Source organism: Filicampus tigris, chromosome 6, assembly GCF_054856515.1.
Source record: "Filicampus tigris isolate MCC_2025a chromosome 6, RoL_Ftig_1.0, whole genome shotgun sequence".
NCBI classification, from domain to species: Eukaryota; Metazoa; Chordata; class Actinopteri; order Syngnathiformes; family Syngnathidae; genus Filicampus; species Filicampus tigris.
In genome coordinates, this window is record NC_141222.1 from 23,060,230 (window position 1) to 23,081,538 (window position 21,309).

General features: G+C 41.4%; 2 protein-coding genes across 2 annotated transcripts; both read right to left on the reverse strand.

Annotated features, from left to right (window-relative positions):
* Window positions 1-2,218: 2,218 nt before the first annotated feature.
* Window positions 2,219-7,468, reverse strand: lyl1 (LYL1 basic helix-loop-helix family member). Its single transcript, XM_086034026.1, has 3 exons — window positions 5,677-7,468; window positions 3,832-3,929; window positions 2,219-2,958 (listed from the first exon to the last, which is right to left on the reverse strand). The coding sequence occupies exons 1-3, from the start codon at window positions 6,237-6,239 to the stop codon at window positions 2,408-2,410; spliced, it is 1,212 nt and encodes a 403-aa protein (XP_085890152.1). The 5' UTR covers window positions 6,240-7,468; the 3' UTR covers window positions 2,219-2,407.
* LOC147146307 (forkhead box protein D4-like) lies at window positions 6,933-20,391 on the reverse strand (the record flags this gene model as incomplete). Its single annotated transcript, XM_086032822.1, is given in 10 exon segments — window positions 6,933-7,076; window positions 8,519-8,656; window positions 10,996-11,232; window positions 15,649-15,782; window positions 16,959-17,071; window positions 17,179-17,254; window positions 18,952-19,656; window positions 19,658-19,776; window positions 19,779-20,340; window positions 20,342-20,391. Coding segments are annotated over 4 exon segments (840 nt in total), but the record flags the coding sequence as incomplete, so codon positions are not given.
* Window positions 20,392-21,309: the final 918 nt, after the last annotated feature.

Sequence of the window (21,309 nt, forward strand, 5' to 3'; positions counted from 1 at the left end):
CGGCCCAGTCACTGTGGTTTTGGGTTGTGAGGGAAATATTGTGCAAACTTCCTGTTCTGCGGGCCAGAAAGTGGGTGCATGGGACTTCCCAGAAACAGTCTGCACCGTTTTCTGTCCCCACCACCTCCCAACTTCCATGCAGTTGCCCCCCCTAACGCCTGAACGTATCCGATTTGTATAAAGCCATCCCCACATAGGAAGTTAATGAAGAGCCCTGCCCAATGCACTAAATCCCATCTTGAACCACATCCTACATCTTTTACGCATTACCACACATCTACAGTTGCTGTGGTTACATAAATCCTTGCTGGTTGTCAAACACCACCAGAACACTCACACACGTGTTCGCGCACAACAGGTCATTAAAAAAAAAAAAAACGACCCTTGAAAAACATCATGGGATTATGATAAAGGTCTTTTTCCCATGGCTGCCATTGTCAGAATATAATGTCAGTAAATGGTAACATCCGGCGTTGGGGTGTCATACTTTTTCTTTACCTACTGTTTATGACTCACATTATTCATTTGTTATTATCAGAACATAATCTATTTTTAGAAGCATCCAGAAGGGAATCAAAAAAAAAAAAAAAAAGATTACCGTGTGAACCAAGTCAGTAACTTGACCTCCAAATTGCCTCTGGTGCTTTTCAATACAATACAATACAATACAACTTTATTCGTAAAAGTAAAGCTAAAGCTTTTTTCGAATCTCTCTTATTCAGTATATGCCGGTGAATATTCACCTTCATCCCGGGCGATGAAGCGATCACGCCCGGTCGACTCTCGAAGCGCCACGTACATTTCAGCTGTTTTTCTGATTGTTGTTTTCTTTCTAGCAAAAGTCAAAATGTTTTATGCTAGCATTGTCATTTCGAACCGTTTCTCCTCTGCTGAAACTGGTGCCTTTAGGCGACGTGTACAATAAAACCCAACATCCTTTTTAGCAGGTTTTTAAATATCCCTTCAAGACTCACACCACCAAAGTAAAGATCCTAGGCCCCTCTTTTCTTAACATTATTAATAATATTATTAATATAATAATTCAATAACTTTGATTTCACTTTCTGTTTCTTGCTCATGTGAGTTTTTCGGAGTGTGACGTCTATGCTAGTGATTGCTACAACGTAGCCTTATATAGTATCGTATATTTATGCACTGGTTGTCAGAACGCGGCTCAAACAACACTGCAGCTCTGCTTACCTTATGGCTTTGACACGATAGTATGTCAATGTAATCTGCTTTGCGTGATAGAAAGAAAATGTCTGATCATTGCAACAGGCAAAGTCATAACTAGATAAACCAGTGTAGGGGGCTGTATTATTCAAATTAGTAATAGGGCCAAAATCTTGACACATTTACGAATATCGGATTCTGAATGTGTCATTTCATACTTGATGAGTGGGTTGGTGCTCCAGAGCCGAATAAACGTAAACGTAAACGGCCGGCTTTCAAATACGAAATCATTATGCTTCCAAATATTATGTGTTTGTTTATTTATTTATTTAATTATTTATTTTTTGGGTAGCCACAGAAAACACTTATCGCAGTTTTTCCAATAATTTGGGGGGGGGGGGGGTGGGGGGGGGTTAAAAAAAAAAAGATTCCCAGTGCTTGTGGTATTTTTGTATTTTACATTATAAAAACAGTTAGGTCGAAAATAATCCAAGTATGTGTCAAAAAGGGACCGCCCACTACTTGGGTCAATTCGACCCATCCTTCTGCGTTGTGCTGCACAAAACAATGTGACCCAAATTGACAGATTTTTTTCAACCCAACTGTTTTCGAGCGTACCCGCAAGAAAATGCACCGCCGAGAGCTAAAGTGGGCTAACAATTTTTTCTTTTTTGTCATTTTAAAGTAAAGTGAACAACTTTTTGATATCTGCGCGTCTTGGGCCAATTTCACCAAACTTTCTCAGTTGGGGCAACACCCCCCCCCCCCCCAAAAAAATGGTTCATTTTGTGAAAACAAAACAACCCAGAAAATTGGCTCATAGGGTACAAAACAACCCAAATCGAACCAAAAAGTTGGGTCAAATTGACCCGAGAAGCGGTTCAACCCCTTTTTGACCCGAATTGGGTTATTTTTTTAACCCAACTCTTTTTTAGCGTGACTCCTTCAAGTTGAGTCCCCTTCGTTGAAAACCGAGACTTCACGGACACCCCTTTAGATTTCTTTCTTAGGATCAAACGTAATGCCGAATGAAGCAAAGTCAACATAACCTGAAACGAATTGCGCAACCGCACAACGTTTGCACTTTACTGAAAAAAGACAACAAAGACAACATGACATCAACGTCTTCTAATGTGAGAGCACAGCGGCAGAACAAGCATCTCTCTTTGGTATCAGCTCAGTTCCAATCCCATCCTGTGGCGTTTCTACCCCCCCCCCTCGCTTCCTTCTGTGGTCACCGCTCATCCTTTGTAGCTGCCGCCATCCTTATCTGACCCTTGACCTTGGCCAGAGTGCCACGCGTCACCACCGAGGCCTTTGCCCCAAAGCCGTCCTCGCTGTTCACGTCGCTGTCGCAACTGGAGCTCGTCGGCGAGGTCGCGAGCGGGATCGAAGAATCGGCGGAGTCTCGATTGCTCGGCTGGGTCCTCGTCACCGCGGCACGGGTTGAAGGCGGCGAGGCGCCTTGGGACGGAGGGGGGGTGTCGCACTGAAAAAGAGGCTCCAGTTTGTTGTCCAGGACGGACAAGTCCATCTTCCGTGCCTCCTCCCCGTCCGAGTCCGAGTCCCTGCTCACACCCTGCGCCTGGTCGTCCAGCAGCGTGACCAGGAAGTTGATGTACTTGACGGCCAGACGGAGGATCTCGTTCTTGCTCAGCTTCTTGTCCGGCGGATGCGTGGGGATGAGCTTCCTCAGCTCCGAGAAGGCGCCGTTCACGTTCTGCTGCCGCCAGCGCTCGCGGCTGTTGGTGAAAACGCGACGGGCGATTTTCTGAGGAGGGCCTGCTGCGCACACACACAAAAATAAATAAATAAATAAAAAAAGTCGGTCGGACCAAACGTTGCTCTTGGCACATTTATTCGGATTAAAAGCCTGATTGGGATAAAAATGCTTCATGTACACACCCCATTCGGAATATTCGGACCCGATCAAGTCAATCGCGATCAAGTGGTGGTTTACGTCGATTGATAATCCGATCGGCGAGCGTGAAAACACGTATTCCGAAATTTCGGAACAAACGATCTTCGCCGCGCACGTCTGTGACATCGGTAAACGCGTTTCCGATTTATTCGGTCATCCTGCGCGTGTCAAAATAATGAGATCTGATCGAAAGTGTGATGCATAAACATGCAAGTCCTTATCGGATCAATAATTTTAGTGTCCATGAAAACAGTGCATCCAATCATGAATTTTAATCCGAAAAAAAAAAAAAAGGAACTTTAAACCAATAATGGTTCGAGTTATAGTAACACTTCATTACAAATAAGGTGCTTCTCTGACGTCACAGGTCAATGTGAGGCTGATACGCAAATGAATGACATCCTTATAAGTCATATCTCTGTGTTTGGTTGTTTTTCCTGGGGCGTGGTGATCTTAAATATCAAGTAAGCAGACACGAGATGGGACCACGAGTAACTTTTTTTTTTTTTTTCACATATCACGTCTATCATGTGCTACTGTCAAATCAAAATGACTGTTTAACAAATTTGGCAAAAGATGATCAAAAAAAAATTTGAAAAATTGTAATCTCCCTTTATAAGATGCAAAATGAATCTTTTTTTTTTTTTTTTCCTGCCCAAAATTACAGGACTTTTTTTTTTTTTCTTTTTTTTTTTTTTTCCAAATACGAAACAAATCTCACATTTACATATACTCACAATCATTCATTTCCATCTCAAAGTGCGAGGAAGGTCTTCTCTTAACTCGTCCGCTGGTGATGACGCCGTAGCTTCCCCCGGAGGCGCCCAAGAAAGAGCTGAAGGGAGGAGAATCAAAAGGTAAACACCATACAGGCGGCGCAAACAAGAGAAAGGTGGATGTTGTTAGCTGAGCCGGAAGCTGCTTGTTTGGAGGCGTCATTGATTGCGAGCGTGGAGAGTTGGAGGCCGGTCTAATAAAGGTCACTTAGTGGATGATTGCACCTCAGCCGGGTGCAATAGACGACTGCTTCTTGGTGCAAACACACGAGACTGCGACGGGCTTCCGGGGCAGACGGAGAAGTCCTACCGGGAGCTAATGTGCACAATCCTACTTGCGCTGTGACAGAAAATCCTTTTTTTGGAGTCAGGAAAAGATGCACAGTTGGGGGGCTTGGAGAAAGAGGAGCTGCCAGTTTTTTTATCCTCGCATTTAATTGAGCAAACTTGACATGTTTGGAGTCTTGAAGTGAGATGCAGCGCGTATGAATAGAAAATACGATTACAAAAAAAAAAATGGAATATAAAATAAGAAATAAGGTGAATAATCATTTCACATCTTGAGCAACCATAATTACGCTCTAAAAACCGTTGGGTTAAAAATAACACAATTTGGGGTCAAAAAAGGACTGATCCACTACTTGGGTCAATTTGACCCAATTTTCTGGGCTGTTTTCTGCCAAAACAACCGCAAAAATGGGTAGTTTTGTACAAAACAACCCCAAAAACTGGGCTGTTTTGTGCAAAATAACCCAATTTGTGGATTGGTCCATTTTTTACCCCAAATTGTGTTATTTTGAACCCAACTTTTTTTAGAGTGTAGTGGTGGCATGGTGTATGAGAGGTTAGCCTGTCTTACACTTCTGAGATGGTTGCACAAGAGTGAATACCGTCTTATGAGTGGGATGTGGCTGTGTTCAAAATTAACCAATCATATTCAAGATCGGGTCGACAAACACCCGCCACAGTTTAAAGTGCCTCTGATTCGAGTGGAACTTTAGTCGGACTCGCCGACGGACAGCCGTTTAACATCAGAGGCGGACCGGCCTATAGACGGCGGACTATTTTTTTTTCCCCACGGAAAAAAAAGGCGAATGACGGACGACGGACCCAAGCTGCAGACGGATGGCAAAGTGTGACAAAAACTGTTCCATTTTAATTTTGTCATTCCTGTACATTTTTATGAAGTATGGTATTACAGAAAGACATTTTTTCAATTAAAAACCACATAAATGTTTTTGTTTGTTTTTTTGGGTGGAGGCTGAAACGGAATAATGGCATTTCCATTCTCTTTATTGGGAAATGATGGTTTGAGATTAAGCTTGTGGTCCAGGGTTATAATGATTTTTGATTTTTCATCATAGTTAGTTTTTATTTTGTCATGACTTTTGTATTTTACATTTACTTTCATTGGTTTTAAGGTTTGTCGATTTTTTTTTTTTTTTTTAAATTCCGAAAATGCTGTTTGAAATTTCGTTTCTAATTGTTTTAGTATCGTTTGGCCTGTCACCATGTCGCTTAGATAAAAGACAAAGACACATTGTTTGTCGTGAATAAATGATCATTTTTTACCCTTGTGACGATAAGCAGTTCTGATAATGGATGTATGTATATAATCCAGTTTTAAGTATTACTCTAAGTAAAAAAAAAACGTCATAAATTAGAAGTTGTTATCGTACTGTATAAACAATCCAAATGAAACACTATTACGGAATCTAATAACGCTTATCAATCTCAGCGTTTGTCCTGATCCACAAGAGACATGAGGGTAAAAAGGCTTTCTTTGGTGAAAAAGCGTGTCCTCACCTGGAGAAGAACGGGTGGGCAGGCTGCAGGTACGTCTGAGCCAGCACTGACGGACCGCCTCCGCCTCCGCCCCCGCCGCCGGCCCCCGCCGAGCCTCCTGGACCGCCGACGGGCAGACAGGCCAGCTGAGTGCGACGCAGCTCCAGGTGAGGAGGCCTTTTGGGAATCGGGTGCAGGGCGGTCAGCGGCGGGTTGGGGATGGCTAGAAGGGGCTTGCTGTGGGCCAGGCTGATGACTGGAATGTGCGATGGAAGTGAGGATGAGGATGATGATGATGATGATGATGATGATGATGATGATGATGGTGCAGCGGCAGAAGGTGGAGGTGGGAGCGGGCCCAGGTTGGTCTTGACCGGGAGGAGTGGCGGCGGGGAGGCGAGTGTTGGCGACTTGGTGGGGGAACAACTCATCTCCATGACGACGGGCTGGATGCGCACGTCGGTCGATACGGTCGTCTGGGTGCGTTCGGGGACATCTTTGCTGTCGGATGCGCACGATGGCGGCGAGGAGCTGGGGAGGGTTTGTGGGGAGGCGTGCGGTTCCGAGTTCATCCTCTCCATCATGGTGTAAGCTCCTCTTTTGTGTGTGCGTGTGCTTGCGCGCGTGTGTGTGTGTGTTGTCCTTGCGGCCCCTATATATGATGACGGCTAGCACAAATCATGTACGTACGCTCTGTTGCACTTTCCTGTAGATTGTTGTTATGGATTTGAAAAAAAAAAAAAACTTTTACTCTACCTCACTTCACTCGACGATTCATGTAAATAAAACATTTTTCCCCCCAGGTAAGACTCCAAGTGTCACATAATCACGTCAAACTTCTACACTAATGCCTCCCCACTTTTAGTTACTATTTTGTTGTATGAATGGCAACAGGTGACTATGCAGCTTTATTGTACTCTGCCATCTAGTGGCAGAGCATTTAATTGTTCGGCCTGTCATCATATGTTGCTAGCATAGCTCGATGAACAAAGAGACGTTGTTTTTCGTGAATGAATAATCATTTTTGGACCGATTGTGTGAAATTCGCAGTTTGGAATCACTGGTCTAGACAAAAGTTGTATTCTTTCGAAAGGAGGAGTGAAACCTCGTGCAGTCTAATCCTGCGTTTGTACTGCCACCTCGAATCGCACATCACTGCAATTGTTCTTTTGAGACCAACTTTCTTTAGCGGAGCTTTTGGTGCAACGTGACCCAAAGTGGATGTTTGTATTTGTCCTTAAAACACATCCTGCGTTGAGGATTCTCTGATGTGTCCAATGAGTTTGTCTGCGTGTGTCCGTGTGTGTGTGTGTGTGTGTGTGTGTGTGTGTGTGTGAGTGTGTTTGGAGGATGTGAGTCAAAATCCTTTAAAGCGTTCGAAATGTTCCCGGCTGGTGAAGATTGGATGCATATCAAAGCGTCTGGGAAACAAAAGAAGAAACACACGTGGGATTTAGTGTATAGTTGGCATATATATTTAGAGAGGGGATCGAAAACCAGCATGTCAAACTTTGCACGCCATGAAGGGACACAAAAGAATGTGGCGTCGGGAAATGCTGGTCATTAATATGATATAGGAATGTGTATTTAGTGAAGATAATTGTTGTTTAACTGAAGCGCTGCGCTGCAAAGGCTGACATACTGCTCGGTGTAGGTTGTGAGTCACCATCATCTTGTAAGGTTTTGCAATAGCCGTTGTTCCTGTTTTCTTGTCACTTAATGGTCATGACTTTTATTTGGGACAGTTCCCTCTTTCACAATGAGGCGCAGTTGCATAGCTTGTTGTTTTTTCGATGAAATAGCAGCGAATAAACCTTTTGTTACGACGCGTTTTGACATAGTTATTATCATTATTCTTATGTATACGTACAGTTTTTAATTTCAACATAGTGCTTAACTGTTGAATCAGCTTGAAAATTGAAAGATTTCCTCGAATGAAAATTCCATTCAACTTAGTTATTTCCTGTTTGTACACAGAACAGTACATACGGCAATAATGAGTGAATTTGTGTAAATAAAATTGGATTTTGTTCACGATTGATTGTAGATAAAATCAACATGTTTGATGTGCAGGTGTATGTTTTGATATCATAAGTATTGGTTTTGGTAATCAATATACACTGATGCAGTTTGCTTATCATAAATTGATTTAAGGGATTATTTCAGAGTTTTAAGTCTGCAAAAGAAAAAAGAAAAAATATATATATCGGTTACGTGCAAATAGCACTACAGACACATTTTAAATCAATTTTTATCATGTCGATCAATATTTTATCAAATGAAAATAGCCCGCTACAAATTTAATTTTGACCTAAAGAAAAACAAACCCAAAAAATATTTGCCCCGTGCTTAACACATTTATTGGACCACCACCAAATATAGTTTAGGCCACAGCGGCCGTAAATGGTTACCAAATAGCTGTTTTGGTTTCTGGAATGGTTCATGTAATTCCTTGTATAATCATTATTGGGTTTTTTTGGGTTTTTTTTATAGTTTTACAAAAAACATTCAAATGGTACTTTACATTATAATGTCTTAAGATGTCCAAAACATAGTAATTGCTATACCTGCATTTCAGAACAGAAAAAAAAATGCTTTAGTGGTTGACTGTTATGCTTGATTAGTTTGTGACTTCTTAGTTTAACCGAGTGGGCCGGCTCAAATTTGTATTTTTTTTTTTTTTTAAAAAGGGTAAAATCAGTTTGAATTTCCTCATCCCTATTTAAAATGGTAAAATGTTAACAATTCAGAAATTGAAAAGGCAGCATCAAGCACTTCATGATGTTGGATGTGCTTTAAGACAGGTGGTCTAATAAATATGCTAAGCACTGCATAAAACAAAACAAAAAAATGATATACTCACATGCACATGATGGCCCCCATGTGGCTTCAGAGTCCAGAATTGCGTCGAAAACGCATAGAGGCTCATGTAGTATCTTATCATCAATGTTTTATTCTGTCTTTGGAGCCAAAATCGTCTGACAAGCCACTCAAAGTCTTCCTTTTGGAAAAGTGAAAAAAAAAAAAAAAAAAAGAGGAATCAATGAAAAAAAAAAAAAATCATGTAGATCCAGAAGTGGAGGAACACAATGCTTTTTGTGCTGTCAAATGAGAGCGAAGGAAGAGTGGAAGCACGTATGGAGATGATGTTGACACTGCTGTCATCCCTCAAGTCTCTCACTCACTCACTTTCTGTCTGTCGCTCAGTCGCCAAGACGACGCAATGCCGCGACTGGCTGCCAGTCGGAATGCTGGGACGCGGTCAGAATGCGAGATGGAGGGAGAGAAAGAGAGAGAAGCCGCTCGGCATGGAGGTGAGGTAGGTGTGTGTGTGTGTGTGTGTGTGTGTGTGTGTGGAGGGGGGGGGGGGGGGTTGATGGTGAGGGGGGGTTCCCTGTTGCGAGGAGAGTTTTCCGCTCCCTGCTGGACAAGAGGATGTGCTGCTACAATGTGGTGGCTGCTGATAAGAGCCTCAAAAGCTGCCTGTGGCCTACAGATAAGAAACCACCACAGCCCCCCCGCCCCCCCCCCACCCACAATACCAACACCAACACCCCCCGCTCCCCCCCCCCATCACCACCACCACAACACAGACTTCATAACACACCCGCATATGTACACTACGCATGGTCAGGAGTAGACTGATTGGATTGCAATCAGCCGACTGCGCACACGCCTACCCAGCCGGTTCATGCGTGATTATGTTCATGCTAAAAATATGACAATGTGGGAGTACATTTAAAAAAAACAAAAAAAAAAACAAGTTATTGATGATTGCTTTGACACCCACATGAACACAGGAACATCTCTGCTGTTCTACAGTACGTGACCGGTTAAAAAAAAAATATATGCAATGGAACTCAATGCACCCGTCTTCTTTTAATGCAGGGGTGTCAATCACGTTTTTTTTAGTCAGGGGCCACACCGCAGTTATGACGTCCCTCGGAGGTCCGTCATATAAATGTATGATCGCCTTATATGATCACATATACACAACAAATTGATGGATAGCTACTTTCGAAATTAGAAGCCGGTAAGTAATTGTTTGGTCAGTTTTTTTTTTTTTTTCAATGTATTTTAAGGGGAGGATTGGTAACAAATAACACATTGCAGTATCTCACATCTCAATTTTGCTAAAAGTGAAAACAATTGGCAAGAAATGTGAAGTTGACACACATTATTTGCCTTCGTGGGCCACATAAAATGAGATTGCGGGCCGGATCAGGCCCCCGGGCCTTGACTTTGACACCTGTGTTTTAATGCAATATGTAATAATGTCACTATGCAGCAGCACAGTGAAATAGCGGACTACGCATTTGCCCCACAGTTCTAAGGTTCGAGGTTCAAAGGAATGATAGGTTCAGTGAAGACTCGAGAAATGTGAGCAGGGAACATATTCTGGAAAAAAATATCTTTGGGTTGACTTCCGCTTTAAATACAACTGAACTGCGGGACTGTGAAAAGTATTTGTCTCATCATATTATTACATAAACAAACGCAACAGATTGATGAATACCTCATTTTATAATCAGAAGTCAAGGTTATTGTAAAAAAAAAAAAAAAAAGTGTTTTGGTAACAAAAATGATGCAACATCTGAAGATTTTTATGTATTTATTCATTTTATTTATTTATTTATTTATTGGTGCATTGTCCACCACTTCTTTTTACCATTTAGTTTGCTATACTAATTTGTTTTACCATTGGTGGAATTACTATTTTTATTTTTTTTACTTAACCAAAACACATCTCCCTCTTAAAATTTTCTTTCCTATGGTTCTTTCAGCAATATATAGTCCTTAACTTGGAAAGAAGCACCAAACAAGCTTGTTGGAAGGATATTGTTGAGATGTTGGAGGGGGATGGCGTGTTAGTCAATAAGATTTTCTTCTTCCCAGTCCTTTTCAGGCATTATCCTTTATCCTTTTTATATGTGAGAAACGTCCTTGTTAATTACGATATGAAATAAGCTGTGTAATTGCTTATCTTTTTTGCATTTCATTGTAAAATGATATTGCCTGAAATAATTTAAAAAATATATATATATATTAATGGATGAATGCAACAAATATAAGATTCTTGATTCTTGTAAGTGCTCGGTGGTCGTTCAAGAACAGAGTGGGCCGTACGTGTATACGTGTACGTGTAATAATACGCCTGTGTTAGTCAGGGGGGGCTCACACAAGGGCGCCTTTTAGGCTGCATTCAAAAGCACCACCTCTTTACTGTCCAAAGTGCATTAGTGTGTGTGTGTGTTTGCGTGTGTGCGTGGGTCACAGGATGGAACATTTTTCATTCATGGGACTTGAGCGGGAATTTGGGATGCGTAGGCATTAGCGCACCTGTGTCGCTGATGGCCAATAAGAGTCGTCATCATGGCCACTTTCCTCTCCGACTTCCTTCCTAAATGTGTCTCACGCCTGCTCTTTGTTCTCGGGGCGAGCGGCGGCCGTCTGCGGCTGTCGCGACCTGGAGGTCGGGTCATCGCCTATTCTCCGTTACCTCGGTGGTTTCCTCCTCAGACGCTCGACCGCGCGCAATCGTGATGTCCACTCTACTGTAACGTGACCTTGGAGGTCCTGGGAAAGAGAACGCTTTGCTGAGTTAACCGCGCGACAAATCTGTCATCGGCACCATTAATGTTATTATTGCTGTGCCTGGTGCTCGTCATCATCATCATCATCATCATCATCATCATCATCATCATTGTCGTCGTGGTGGCTGCACATGAGACTGAATGTGCATAATAGAAATATTCTGTGTGTTGTGTTACGCTGCTTTGCATCCAGCAGCTGCAGTTCCACTTGATCAAGCCATCAACACATACTGTAGAAATACAACATAAGGGACCGGAATAAAATTCAGAGGGTCTTGACCGCATGACACCATCACAATTGAAATTCAGTTACCTGAGTGACCAGCTAATTTTTTCTAACGTGAAATGGGAGTTTTGTACTACTCTACTATTTATCCTGTTTGTTGTTGTTTATATTTTATCTTGTGTTCTGTAAAGTGCTTGTTACAGCTGCAGCTGTTGTGAAAGTGCTATAGAAAGTGGAGTTGAGTAATACCAGTTCAGTATTAGTAATACTAAAACTACCGCTACTACTGCTACAATGACTAATACTACTGGTCATGCTAACAGTATTAGTAACATGAATACTACCGTGACTACTTAAAAGCGGAAGGCAACCCATCTCTGGGGGCGGCCATTTTGTCTTCTGTCGACTGAAAATGACATCACAACTGCTCACAACTACCAATCACGGCTCAGATTCAGAAACCAGGTCAGCCGTGATTGGTCGTTGTGAGAAGTTGTGATGTCATTTTCAGTCGACAGAAGACAAAATGGCCGCCCCCAGAGATGGCGAAAAAGGAGTGGATTAACACTTATTCCACAAATGCAATATTTATCAGAATGCCCTGTTTCAAGTAGTGGGCTTGCATAGAACATATTCTTGAAAAAAATAAGCAACAAAATCCACCTGTTTTTAGCCATCTCCGAGGGCGGCCATTTTGTCACTTCTGTCAACTGAAAATGACACCACACACCCTCAGGACTCAGATAACGACCAATCATAGCTCTGCTTCAGAAAACAGCCGTGATTGGTCGTATTGGATTTAATCTCTGCCTTGCTTTCATGAACACTTGGGCCTACTACTCTACTGTATTTTATGCTTGTTACGGTGGTTTAAAGTGTTAGCTGACTTGGTGTAAAAAGTTGGAGAAGCACATATTCAGACAAAAAGTGCTATTGTTTGTTTATTCAACTAAATTATTTACTGCAAGCTGGAGACCAGTCATGCCCTGTTTGTATATAAACAAGAAAATCATATTAAAGATTAATGAACGACTTGTTTAAAGAAACATAACCAAAAAAAAAAAACAGTTTCATTGGCCAGGTATAGATTTTTCTTGATCTTTGAAAATATAGCACGTGTACGGTAATAAATACTTTCAGTATTCATTATCCACGCTCTCAAAGTACACAGAAGGGATCCCTGAAGACTACACAGTGAGGACACGCACGCACACATACATACACACTCACACGACGAGACGAGACACACTCCACCGAGTGGACTCCATTTGCTATGTTTCCTTTGCAGTATGTAAACACTATTGTGTGCACAGTGATAGTGATCGTAGGAGCTAATTGTTTGTGGCAATATTCACGGTGCAATTGACGGAGAAAGTGACAAACAATGGTGCGCACACTCGCCAAGACATGCGCAAAGTTCTGCTTTTCCTCTTTGGTCTACTGCGACACGTCTGCTGCATTTTTATTGGCCTCATCGTCCTGGACAATTCATAAGATCAGGAAGATAAATATCGTGATTATCAGTTATCACTATCAACTTGATCATTATATTGCTAGGTTTTAGTCATTTTCTTGTACGATTTCATCATTGTAATACTGTGAGCTTGTTGTAAATTTGTGCGTTTTTGATCTTTTAATGTTATTCTACATTCGCATAATACAACATCTTTATTCTCATGAAATTAGGACTGCATTGTTGCTGTCATTGATTTTTTCCTCCTTTTAAATATTCCAACTTTATTCTCAGAGTATTAAGGCATTTTTCCGATAAAATTGCGAAATTTTGTCAACAATTACAAATGTAATTTTTGTCAATATGGCCATACATTTAATGTTCAAATATCAAATTTCTATCTTTAAATTATGACTTTACTATTGTAACATTGTTACATTTTATGCTCTTCTTCTCATTATTGCTACAACTTTTTCTCAGTATAAATTGTGAATTTACTGTTGTAAATTATCATTACTTTTTTTTTTCTCCTCAAATTACGATATAAATGCTTGAGTATGAAGTTGTAATATTCAAACAAACTTTTTTTTTTACAGGTAAAATTGCAACTATTACCATAAAGTTTTATTAATAGAAAAAAAAATATTAGGTTAACTTTGACTTATGATTTTTCATGTAATATAGAGAACAAAAACTCTTAAAATGACAACTTCGTTAAAATAACTTGATTTAATTCTTAATAGTAGGACCTATTCTTGTCTCTCCCTCTTCTTCTTTTTTTTATGATCTAAATGCAGCAGAATATTTTCTCTCTGTTATTTGAATCTTGTGGCCACCCTCAGAACCGTTCGCATATGGACGGCCACACATGGCTCAGTTTCCCAGGATGCACCTGGCACGGGGCGAGCGAGCGGATGCAGGCCACAGCTGTTTCCTGCGCACACTTCCTGGTTTGGCTTTCGGAGGCCTGATGCTTGGGGGTTGTATTAATGGAGTTGATAAGGGCGATGTTGCACGAGTGGATTACAGGCTTTTCCACATAGGATACGTCTGCCATGGCCACAGGTGGACGATAGCATCGCTCACTTTCACATAAACGGTGCATTTCAAACAAGTGATGCCCGAAACACATCACAAGGGACATTGACCGAATGATTCAAGGGTAAATTGTTCCTCCTTATTGTCTGCTATCTCTCTTTAGACTTCCTTAGTCAGCCAGGGGGATTTCAGCCGGAGGGCTAATGAGAACATAATAGGCTCAATCAATTGTTTCCTTGATTGAACACACCCTCTACTTTCCTCATCGGCGCTTGGACGCGAGCCAGGGACGCTGCGCTGAGACGAAGAACACGGAGACTGCATTCACTGGACATTTCATTAAGTACACCTTAAGCTTCAGTCACCATCATGGTACCTGCGGGGACCAGGTGACTCCAAAGGACCACGGGCGTAGCCTGCAAGCTAGTTCTAAAAATAACTCAACAGCGAGGGGCGTTATCGCGGCGGGAGGGGGGGGGCCCACCCACGGACACACTCTGCCCACCCAAAGAAAACCGGATGTAGTTCTGATGAATGGGAAATAAAAAAAAAATCAAAATCTAATCAACTTTTATTTGTTTAGCCAAAATCACATCAACAGTTATTTCAATAAAGGAGAAAACAAAACATGTTTTAAGGTGCAGTAGCCCTACGCTGGATTTCGACCTACTTGAGCATTGGAGCATTTTTTTGCCCCCCGCCCCAGGTAAGACTGATGCCCACCCACACCGGGAATCTGTCAACAGCAATGGGTCATTGCGAATTCCTTGGAAGATTGTAAAAGTGATCATTTCGTGCATCTTGTTAACTCATTCGCTGCCACGCATTTTCAGACCCTCTTTTAGCCTAACGTTTGAAAAAAAAAAAATTTGAAAAAAAAATGTCAATAAATTCCTGGGATTGAATGGCTGCAAAAGACAAATACATTTGTCAGTTCCCGTCACGTTCCCGTTTGGGAGTTCATTCCCAGTTTTGGTTTGCCACTTTGTGTCTTGTTTTTTTTTTTTTTTTTGCACTTAGTAGTTTGCTTAACTTAGTAGTTTCCACATTGCTCGTTTGCCTTTGTGTTTTATTTTGGGAAAATAAATACACGTTTCAGTACATCCTGCGCTCTTGCCTTGGCCTCCCTGCACTCGGGTCCACTCGTTTGCTACAACTGTCACAACGACCTTTAACCTGTAATAGAACTGACGGCCACAGAACACTGGCTCCTGACAAAATAGTGTAAATGGTTACTGTGACTGATCAAATGATCAGTATCGTTATCAGGCTTCTGAAAAGCTTGCTGGTGAGCTGGTCATTTCAATCAGGTGTGTTGCAGCGGGGAGAGATGGGAAAACATGCAGGATAGGTGCCCGTGAGGACCGGACTCGGTGACCCCTGCATTAGGGTGTACTCGCCCTAAATCGTCTTAATAGGCCAAAGCCCACCCATGACTATAAGCATAATAATTAATCAATGGATTGTAATATGATTGTAGATGTACACATCATAAATCATCTCTTGAAACATGTATTCCGTTATATGTATCTATATAGATTCATAAACGTGTAACCAACATTTCCAAACATACAGTACATACAATTTGATTCTAATCTGGATTTGGATCCGATACTGTATACACACTGTATACGTACGTGTGTGTGCGTGTGTGTGTGTGTGTGTGTGTGTTGTGAACGTACCCTCAGGTCACGGTGACACAATGTAGAACAACAGCGTATTGTGTCCTCCCCTGTGTCATATTTCTCATCATCAGCGCTCGCTCGGTCCAAATTCCACAGTTGTGCTGGAGTGTGGCTTGTTGTCGACCTCCATCCTGTAATAATAGGAAGCGCCGCATCACTTTCCAACTTTCTCTCACACGCTTCTCTCATTGTCCCGCTGTTCCATGCTAGCGTGAACTGTGAAACGTTATATGAAGTATTCATCCGGCCATAATGTTTTGTTTTATTACCATATGTGAGCCCTAAGTCTAATGTAAGTACGCAAAGTGCTTGAATGCCACCCTGGACCGGCCGTACAATAAGTCAATTGCAGGGCACCTAACACAAACAAACACAAACAAGCTTTCGCATAAACGCCTTTAGAAAATTCGGAGTAGCCAATGAACCTAGCATGCATGTTTTTGGAGTGTGCGATGGGGCCAGTATCCATATGAGAAGTGAAAAGTGAAGAAAAGCTTCATCCATTCCCGGGAGAATGTCACCTGCTGCCCTCTCACATCTCAAAGGTGTTTGGGTTTGAGGTTTGGGCTTTTCCATCACGTCAAAGTATGTGTTTAGGGGTTATGTTTTGAGGCAAAGATATGAAATACAATCAAATGAATGTATAATGATAGTGCTTGTGAAGGGATTTCATCCTAACTGGTTTTGGAAAAGGTTCTTAGTTTAATGATTCAAACCATTGACGTGAGTGCGGTGATATTATTTTGCCAGTAGAGGGAGACAAACATTTGCCATTAAACGTCCTATATGGACTACAGAGCTTCCACCCGTTATTAAAATGAATCCGTGAATAAATTAACTTGTCGCTTCATGTTTTTGCTGTGAGTCAATTTGATTTTAAAAGTTGAAAATAAATAAAAAAATCAAAATACCGTGGCCGGTTTTTTTATTAATGCAAATGTATTCGTTTTTTTTAAATTTACATTAAATTTACATTTATATTACATATATTGAGACAACAAAAGCTATGCACTAGATAGATAGATAGATAGATAGATAGATAGATATAAAATGCACATACATTAAATACTTTTTCTTTATCAATTTTTTACAATATTGGAATCTTTTTCTAGGGTTTTCACTTTTAAACCGGGTCTATTTGACTACATCATAACAGCGGGTTCATCTTGTAAAATTAAATGGCAATTTTAACATCCTGTGTTCTGCATCTTTTGAACCTAGCAAATGGTCTGGTGGATTTCTAATTTTTAACTTTAATTGTCATATTCATTTTGCTTATTTCCTTTCTACCGAGTGAAAGTGCCCACTTGTCATCCAATAGTCGTACACACACAGGTCCACAGTCTCTGTGCCGGTGGGCCGCTCGTGTGCGGGTGGTCCCGTCCAGGTGGAGGAGGGGAGGATTAACACCACGCATGCCCTGGAGGGGAGGGAAGGCATAAACAAGAGATGGAGGTGAGATGAACATCTGTCAGACACATGTGCTCTGAGGCCCGCAGATCTGCTTCATGAAGAGGCCGCACTCACTTTGGCTTGAAAAAACTGAAGCCAACCGGTTCTGCATTTGCTCGGTGCATTTCCTACTCACAGAGTCCTATAGTTGCTGTAATCACAAGTCCATGCACACACCTGGATTTACAATACAATACAACTTCTGTATTCTAATTTTATAAAATGGATGTTCATTGTTTCACTTGCAGATAAACAAATGACACGTTTGAGTTCCAAATGATGATGAATTAGCTATTCACATTTTTTTTTTGGTTTTCATTAATGAAATGCAAGTTGGGGTCTAAAAAAAATTTGACATTTTTTTCCCCCCCATTGCAATTCTGTGGTTGTCAATTATCCGCAGATTTTTGCTATTCGCGATACGGCCGGACCCTATCTCCCGCCAATAATGGGGGTTCACTGTATATTTTTTTCTTTGATCAGAAAAGCAAATATGTAATCTTACCTATTTTAATGGACGGTGATGATAGCCAAGAAAATTTCACTCATATTTTACAGAGAATACTCCTCAGCATGTGAGTTCTGGATTTGGCCCGTTCCTGTTTACGGAACAAACTGAAAGGCAATCATTTGAACAAGTCTTCTGTGTTTCTTGAAGGTTTCATAAAAAGCCGCAGCCAACAATCCAACACGATCAAGATGCCGTGTGTTGTACTGCCTTGTATTTATGTGTTCTTGTTTGTATTTGAAGACTTCCTGTTTTGGCCTTCCTTCCGACCTTGCATGTTTGGACGTCGCCAGTGAGGAGTCGGCACGGAAAAACAAAACATGTGGACAACGTTAGTGCGAGTTACCTGGAACCGTTAAATGTTGTTTTGGTTTATGCTGTGCTTATTAGCCGCTATTAGTGTTCATCCCACCGTTTGTATGTGTGTGTGCGTGTAACAACGTTGCTCTTGTGTAGCCGACCAGGTGAATGTTGTTATAGTGCACAGGTTATATGGGGCAGTAAATGCTGGGAAATTGAGTGTCTGGACCATTTAACAAAGAGTTCCTTGTCATCTTTTGTAATTGGTACGCTCCAACGACCTTACTGATAGCAAATTGGCATTGGCTAACATATATGGTAGATTAAATTTGTTTTTACGAAGATGTACCTAACGTTCTGATCGGTCTGTGTGCGCGCGCGTGCGTGTACATTGCCATGGCGTTTTTAAACAGGTTCCTTTAAAATGGGATGACGTCACGATGTGATTACGCATCAGATCGTTGGATCCTTTTGAAAGACAAGAGGAATAATTGCGAGTCATACTTTAACTCATGATGTCATGGTTTTCACTTGTTTTGTTGCTTTTTACTTGCGTAATCTCACAAGTTTGCAAACACTCGACAGCGTACAGCGCAGTCTAATCAGATACAGAATACTGTTCGATCTTGTTGCAAAAGCTACAAGAAAGCCAGATGCTCAGAGGAAACAATGTTATTCATTTATTTTGAGACAGATTTTGAAATGTAACATGAAGACCTGTATGGATTGAAGCAGACAAATGAGGAACTAAGCACCCAATCCTGTCTAATCAAATAATTGTGGAGAAAATCTTTCAGCGAAGCTACTTTTATTGTAATAGAAACCCATACACTTTCAAATCATAATTCAAAAAAGCTCTTAAGTAAACTCAAGTGCGGTATTTCAATTTTTGCGCATTTCTTCAATAAAAGAAAGACTTATTTCTAATTTTGAAGTTGATCATTTTGAATATTTCTGTGTGGAACACGAATACAGCAGTCAACACACTAAACCAATGCAAATATTATAAATACAATGGATACAAAAAGTATACGCCCCACCGTGCTCTGGAGATTCTCTGTTGCATAATGGCTTGTGTGCAAAGGTGTGACTACAATGTCAGTGAAAGCCATCGACAACAGCTGGGATTTATTTGGAGTTCACCAGAGGCATCCTAAATGGTGGCAGGTGTCTGACTTCTCATTTAACAGTAGCTTGACTGTGATTGGATAAATAAGATATGCAATATCCCATATATTTTCTTTCTCAGTTTGTTTGTTTTTTTTAATCCTCCTCTTAAAGATTTCTTTTTGAGTTTTGCAGGTTATCGGCCACACTGGTGGAAAACATTTTGAAATTTGTCTAATTTGTTAATATCACAAAAAGCTGGCATTTGAACATGGGTGTGTAAACTTTTTATATCCACTGTATGAAAATCTCATTGCACCAAAAGCAAACTACAAGCAAGGCTACTATTGTAGTTCAATTATACGAACAGAACAGTGTAATGAACGTATGTTGCATTGAAATAAGTCACACAAGCTTTCATTGTGTGATGTGTTAAATGATAATCATCAAGTCCTGAATTTGCAAAAAATAAAAATAAAAAAAAATAACCTCAAATGCAAAATATGAAACTAAAAGCTACATAAGAGCATCAAGCAAATACAGTGCAAAAGCAAGACGAGTGCTTGGGGTCCATAAAGATGTAATTGGGTGTCCTCCCGTGAAGAGCGACAGCATAGGTCAAAGGCTGCATGGCGGTGCAGATGTCCAAACAAGATGGAAATCCCTTGGAGAGGAGTGAACACAACGCAGGCATCAGAGTCCTCACAGGAGCACAGCCGGGACCAGCTGGAGTGTTTAAAACACTTGCAAGGCTCAGGCGGGGGTACGGCTGTGGTTGGAGCAGGGGGAGTCCGGTGGGTGCGGTTTGAAAAGCCGCAGGCCCGGCCCAGTCCTTGACTGTCCTCCGGGGTTGACGCTGTCTCTTGAAGCGTTTCCTCCGCCTAAGAAAGCTCCCGTTGGCAAACATATCGGCCGACATGGGGTCCAAAGTCCAGAAGTTTCCCTTGCCGGGAAGGCCCGGTTCCCGTGGGACCTTGACAAAGCAGTCGTTTAGAGACAAGTTGTGTCGGATTGAGTTGTGCCATGCGGGGAACTTGTCCCGATAGTAGGCAAAGTTATGGCTGATGAAGTCACAGATCTGACTGAGGGTGAGTCTCTTCTTGGGGCTCTGGAGGATCGCCATGGTGATGAGAGCAATGTACGAGTAAGGGGGCTTCACCGGAGTAGTTCGAGTCCGGCCGGAGACGTCGCAGAGTCGGAGCGTTGAGTCTCTCTGGTGCTCCCACCCTGAGAAATCCACGTCTTCCTGCTCCCCGCCACCCCGCACGCCTAAGTGGAGCCGCACGTGCTCAATGGCTTTGCAGTCCAAAGTCATGGTGCTCAGTGGGCAGGTCCAAACAGCTCCAAGACAAAGCACAACTCTGCCATGCTTTGATTCAGCCGACTGCATCTTTGACTTTTAACGCCCTCCTCTTCCTCCTCCTCACCTAAACAGCACCACCTCATTTCAAACAGCCACCGAGGAGTCCAGAATACATGGTGTTCAATCCGATGGGATCCAATACAAAAACTGGATTAAAAAAAAAATGCTTTTTATATTTCGGTTTTAATCATACTGACGGTGTTTAAATACATGCTGTATTTCCGTAAATTGTGGTCAGGGATATTTACTCAACTCAGCTGCGGGGTATAAATGCAGCAAAAAATAAATAAATGCCGCCTGATACACTGCAGTTGAGTGATTTATTGATTCAAGTTAAATTTGATATGAAATCATTTATATTATACAATTTTAAACAAAATCACAGTGATGATTTCCACAAATAACTATCCGCTAACCTTCCATCTCTTCTTGACCGCAGTAAATCCACACATACTCGTGGTTGGGCACCTGTGGATTCATCTACCGGTACTTGTCGACTTGATATATTTTTTTTCAATATTAGATTTTTTTAAACCCTTTTTGTTGTGGAAAATCCTCATTGGCTGGAAATCCACACTTTTTACAGAATTTTTGTGGGTTTACAGAAAAAAAAAAAAGCAATGCAATTAACTGGCCATCTATTATTTGGATTTGTTTGCTGGATTTTTACATAATTTTGTTATTGTTGGGGGGCGTCAACTCTGCTTTTTGTGGAATTTTTTTTTTACGGTACAACCCCACTGCGATTGAACACGCGTCCATTTGCAGATTTTCACTGTTCAGATTTTTTTTTCTAACATTTTCTTGAATCATTTTGGGGGGTAAACTTAATGGAAAACGCTCATTGGCGGTATATTCCCACTCATTCAAGAATTTCTGGGGCATTTAAAAAAAAAAAAAAATTTAATCAATGCGGCTGGATGGGACC